At 44.2% G+C, this 5,536-nt stretch overlaps 1 protein-coding gene across 3 annotated transcripts in view; it reads left to right on the top strand.

The window, feature by feature from the left end:
• The first annotated feature begins 322 nt into the window (after positions 1-322).
• The window catches only part of SENP6 (SUMO specific peptidase 6), a 115,672-nt gene continuing 110,458 nt past the window's right edge, over positions 323-5,536 (top strand). For 2 of the 3 annotated variants that reach the window (XM_019651540.1, XM_019651538.1), the window contains exon 1: positions 564-1,262. In XM_019651540.1, coding sequence (XP_019507085.1) covers positions 1,211-1,262 — 52 coding nt within the window. In that variant the 5' untranslated portion in view covers positions 564-1,210. Of the gene's footprint in view, positions 1,263-5,536 lie in introns of all 3 variants that reach the window. The other variant, XM_019651539.1, reaches the window with a different exon arrangement.

The following is a 5,536-nucleotide window of genomic DNA, read 5'->3' as shown; positions in this document are numbered from 1 at the left end:
GGCCTGACTTGTAAGGTAGGCTATGGTTTTTTCAGTCTCAGGCACATAAATGACAGGACTTTTTTTTTTTTTTTACACTGTCATCCAACGTGTACTGTAGAATCTTCCTTGATAAACTATTTTGAAAATTTCTTTAACAATGAAGACCACACAGCCTTTTCTAAACTTGTGATTGCCACTACCTGAGTCTACCTCTTCAGTTGGCTATGGTTAAGAGGCTGAGGCCTCCTCAAAGAAGCGAACTTTTTACATTTCCTAGGCCACTGTGGGGCCGCAGACCCCAAAGTCATCACCGGCCTGGCTGGGTCGCACTCACACACACACACCAGGTCTGCCATCAGGCCCTCGGCGGTCGGGAATTTGGACCCACCAGGTCCGGGCCGAGCCGGCGCTGCTCAGGGCCAGCCAGCGCTGCCGAGCGCCGGGTCGGGGGGCTCCACACGCCCGCGTCTCGGGCGCCGCGCGCGAGCCGAGCCCGGGTTCCGGAGGGGGAGCCGCGCCGGGGGCGGCAGCGTCGGGGCGGGGGCGGGAGCCGGGCCGCAGCTCCGGTGCCCGTGGGGGGAGGAGCGGCGGCGGCGGCGGCTGAAGCTGCTGTGGCGACGGACGCGAGGCGGTGGCAGACCCACCCCTGTCCACATGGACAGTCGCAAAGGCCTCCGCTGATGCATTCACGCCTGGGCGGGGTGGGCGGACGGCCGTAGCGGCGGCTGCAGAAAGAGCGAGGGGCTTGGGGGCGCCTGACGGTGGTGGAGACCTCGCCGCCAGTGCGCGGCGGGTGCGGCCATTTTACGGCCCGGGACGAAAGGAGGCGTGTTTGTGTGCTCGCCTTCTACCTCTCTTCCTGGGGGCCCGCGGCTGGGGGAAGCTTCTCAGGCGGCCTGGGTGGGCGGTGGATGGGGAGTCGTGGGCCGAGAGGAGCCGGGCCTGGGAAGCGCCGCCGCCGCCGCCGCCGCTCGCCTTGCCCCGGAGGGGCCTGAGGAGAAGTCCAGGCCGCGGGCCTCGCCGCCCGCTAGCCCGCGATCGGCCCGGGAGCGCCTGGCCTGCTTTTGTGTAGGCCGGTCTGGACGTGGGAGCGCCGCCCGCCTGACGGCCGAGTCCTAGGCCCGCAGCCCTAAGGCGGCCACCTTCCTGCGGCGCGGCTCCTCAAACCCGCGAGCGCGGCGGCGGTGTGGGCCATGGATTAAGGAGGCGGCGGCGTGGGAGGAGGAAGATGGCGGCTGGCAAGAGCGGCGGCAGCTCAGGGGAGATTACTTTTTTGGAAGGTACCTCTATATCTGCCCTTGCTGGGGGGTGGGGTGGGTAGGGAAATACAGGGAAATGTGCTCCCCTGATCACCGGATGTTCGGTTATTCACGCTGGGTAGGTTTGGGGGGCGGCGGAGGTGCCGGGGAGCGGGGGCGCGCTGGGTCCGAGTCGGTCGCTGCTAGGGGCTCGGCCGGGAGCGGGGAAGGCTGAGGCGGTCCGGGGGCGGCGGGCTGCGAGCCGGAGCTGGTGGGTGGCCTTGGAGGGTGCACGCCTATCTTTGACATGAAAAAAAAATTTGGTGGTGGCCTAAGAATGAAAGTAGATTGCATTCAGGTCTTGTTGGGTGTTCAGGGAAAGTTTCAAATTGCTAAGGTTGTGGGAAATTGGGGAGGGGGGGCAATCTAAGTAGGGAAGGAGAGGGGTGGTTTTTCCTGAGTATGTTTTTTACTCCCTGGTCTTGATGCTTCGCAGAGCTTCAGGCTTTTTGCAGCCAGCATTCAGATTAGGCCTGGCTTTGGTCTGATAGTTTTAAAATGTGTTTTGCTAAAAATATTTTATAAAGTAATTTATCTGAAAAAAAAAAAAAAAGATTCAGCCTCAACTTTGGGACCATCACCAAAGCTAATAGACAGGAGTTTGGGTGAACCCATTTTTATTCACTTGTGAGAGAAAGTAAGTTAAACATTTGCTGTAGGTGGACCAAAGCCAATCTTAAGAAAAACTGTGTCATTGTTGGGGATGGTGGTAATGGGCAACAGTATAAGGACCCCGGAAATACAGCTACGTTCATTGTAGTTGTGGACCAGAAACTTGAATTTCACATCGCTTAGTCTGATTATGGGTGGGTTCAGTGTTTACATTGGTAATTGAGTTCATATAGATATACTGTTTAGGAAAATGAGTATCTGCCGTGTAGTGATTGTTAAAAAGGATTAACTACTCTTTGGGTAATTTTGCAAGATGATTTTCATTGGCAGTATAAGCGATACTTAAAAAATAACTAATTAGAAACATTTCTAAATTAAGAAAATGCAGCTTAACTGTGGTAACAGGTTCTTTAAGAGGGTGTTGTGAGATGGGTATTCCTTGTAATGATTTTAACAGTGCCTGGAACAGTGCCTGGAACACAGTAGGTACTCAACATTAGTCTAATGAACGAATAAGGACTAATAGATGTAGATGGGAAAAGAAATCTTAATTTTTAAAAATTCTTCCATGAGTATAGCAAAGCAAAAGGAATCTTACCTTGCTTTGCAAGCCAGCCTTTATCTAAAAGTGATGAGAGTTTTTATATGCTATTTCTACTAAGGAGATGTGGAGAGCTTGTAAGTTGTTCTAGGTTCATGTATTACTACCTCCATTGTAGTTTAGGTAGAATGGGTGAGTCAGGGTTTCAGAGTGGTGCAGCTTATGTTACAGGTGGTGGTACTTACTATGTGCGTTACTTTTTGTTTTGATATTGGAAACTAAAAAAATGGCTTACTGATGTTTATTGTATTCTGTATGTTAATGATTGTACTTTTGTGCTGCGGTAGGTTTCCGGCTTCTGTGCACTTCTGATTAAGTTTAACTTCTGACTAGGTGAACATAGGATAGAAAGAGCACAAATAAAGTCAACATATACAGGGCTGATGTAAATTTCAAACTGTTCCTTTTAGTTTATTTTAACTTAAGGATCTGTGAATGTACAGGTGTGACAAATTTGAGTTTCATCATGTCTCCTTCAGCATTCTCATAATATAATAGCTTGTTTAGAATATGAGCATAAGGAAAAGCTAGGATTTCAGTTTCACATCTGATTTTCATATATTATACTGAAATTTTAAAAATAAATGATATTCAGCACTAATTGTATTTTTTTGTGTTTAATTTTTTGCCTTTAATTCTTTTGGCTCCTTACACTTTCAACAAGAAAATACTGTACTGTAACTTGCCATACATTTTGTATTACATGTTTATACATTTTCAAAATATTTCCCCATAGGCCCTTAGGTTTTCATATTTAAACATCTACACAGTATATTTTCCCTTACTCTCCTGTAGACTTCTTGAAAAACTGAAGTTGGTTTTAATTGACTCATCAAATATTTATAGCAGCCTACTCTGTGCTAGGCACTGTACCATGGTGAATACAGCAGTGCATAATGTAGTTAAGGTCCCTGCCTTCATAGAACTTATATTTTAGTGGGAGGGACTCTTAATAAATAACTAAAAATAAATTTAGAACAATCTTACCCCATATTTTCACATAGTTCCCTTTTTCACTTTATTCAGGTCTGCTCAGACTTGACAATCTACTTAAAATGTCACGCTACCGCACACATATAGAAACATGGTATTTCCTTTTACTGTTTTATTTTTTGTAATAGCACTTAACACGTGATGAATTTATGTTTTCATGTTTTTCAGCCCTACTAAAATATAAACACCATGAAAGCAATGACTTCGTTCTTTCACCATCATATTTGTACTTGGGGACATACTTGTTGTTAATGAAATAAACAAGATAACAATACGATAAAGGCTATGGAAGAAATACGCATACAGAACAATGAAAGAATGGGAAAGTCATTTTACATAGTGTTAAAGTCAGGGAAGGCCTTCTTGAGGAGGTGACACCTGAGTTAAGTAAGGTAACACTTTAATTATGGAACACTTCAGAGTATGGTAGAGAGGATGATGCCTGTAAAGGTTCTGAGATGATACATAGTTCCTTCTATTTGTTAAAAATGTAGCAAGCAATGTGGCTGAAATGTAGCAAGCAAAATAATGAGTGATATGAAAGAGAGGCAGCAGATCTGTCCTGCAATGTATGATCTGCAAATGCAAGATCATACATTTTTATTTCATTTTGAGAAGTGGAAAGTCATTGAGTTTGGGCAAAGTGTCATGATATAATTTATCTTTTTTTAAAAAACTGCTCATTGTGGAATGAATTAGGGAAAAGCAAGAGTAAAAGCAGGGACGTGAGTTAGAACATTACAGTAGTTTAAAATAGAGGGGCTTGGGATAGGATGGTGGCACTGGAGATTGGGGAAGAGGATTGATAGAAGGTGTATGTTTGTATGTAAAGCTAACAGGATTGTAATGGATTGTATATTGAGGATCAGTGTAAGGCAAGGAGTCAAAAATGACTCCCAGGTTTTTTATTTGAGGCGTTGGTTGAGGGGGTAGTTTCATTTACTGAGATGGGATAGACTGGTAGAAAAATAAGAAGCTAGTTAATAGCTCTGCTTTGATCAAATTGAGTTTGAGATGTCTTTGTTACCCATATTCTAAATTGTTTTACATTTTTATTACTACTAAGTAAAATGTTAATACCATTTTCTTTTCTGGTTTCATTAGGGAAAAGGAGACCTACTGGCTACTATTGTGTGTGTGAATTGAATTAGGCCACAGCTTGTATCGAATTTTTTTCTTTCTCCTCTTTGACTTGTTTCTTTTTCTTCATTTCTACGTTTAAGGGTGTCTTCTACCCCTTTTTCACTTGAGATAGTTTGTCAAGTTTCTCTTTTGTCATTCATTCGACAGATATTTATTGAGCAGCTGTAATGTTGTAGGTACTGAGGCACAATGATGAGGGGGAAAAATGGTTTCTCCATGGAGTTTCTAGTCCAGTGAGGAAAGTGATCAGATAAGCACACTTGTAAATGTAAAATTATAACTGTCAAGTACAACAAAAATGGGAGTAATCATAATAATGAAAATTTGATCTAATCAGGGCAGTCTGAAGGGTGAATAAGAGAAGAAAAGGTAAGAGACAGCTTTCCAGGCAGAGGGAGTAAAATGGAGCATGGTATGTTGGAACCAAAAGGAAGACAGTATGGTGCTAGCAAGGAGAGTATTACAGATAAGACCGGAGATGACATCAGATTGTTTAAAAAAAGAGTCATTGGCTACCACATGGATATAACTTTAGAGATGGATAAAATATTACCCATGAGACCAGTCAGGAAACTATTGCAGTATAGGGCAGAGGTGTTGGTAGCTAGCTTGTTTTTGTAAACTGTCCTTTGATATTTACTCCCTTCTCTCCCCCGGGAAACAGCTAACAAGTCTACCTCCTGATGTGTGTGTGTGTGTGTGTGTGTGTGTGTGTATATATATATATATATATATATATATATATATATATATATATATATGCTGTACTTGTTCATGTCTAGCTTTTTTTTTTTTAAGATTTTTTATTGAGGAATTGAGGGGGATGGGAACAGTGCTGGGGAATTAGGGGAAGGGGAACAGACAAGTTGCTGTTGTTTTGTTCTTCAGTCTAGTTGTGGAGGATGTT

The sequence above is a fragment of the Hipposideros armiger genome, unplaced genomic scaffold (genome assembly GCF_001890085.2).
Source record: "Hipposideros armiger isolate ML-2016 unplaced genomic scaffold, ASM189008v1 scaffold_162, whole genome shotgun sequence".
Classification (NCBI taxonomy): Eukaryota; Metazoa; Chordata; class Mammalia; order Chiroptera; family Hipposideridae; genus Hipposideros; species Hipposideros armiger.
This window is presented reverse-complemented; position numbering and strand designations above follow the sequence as displayed.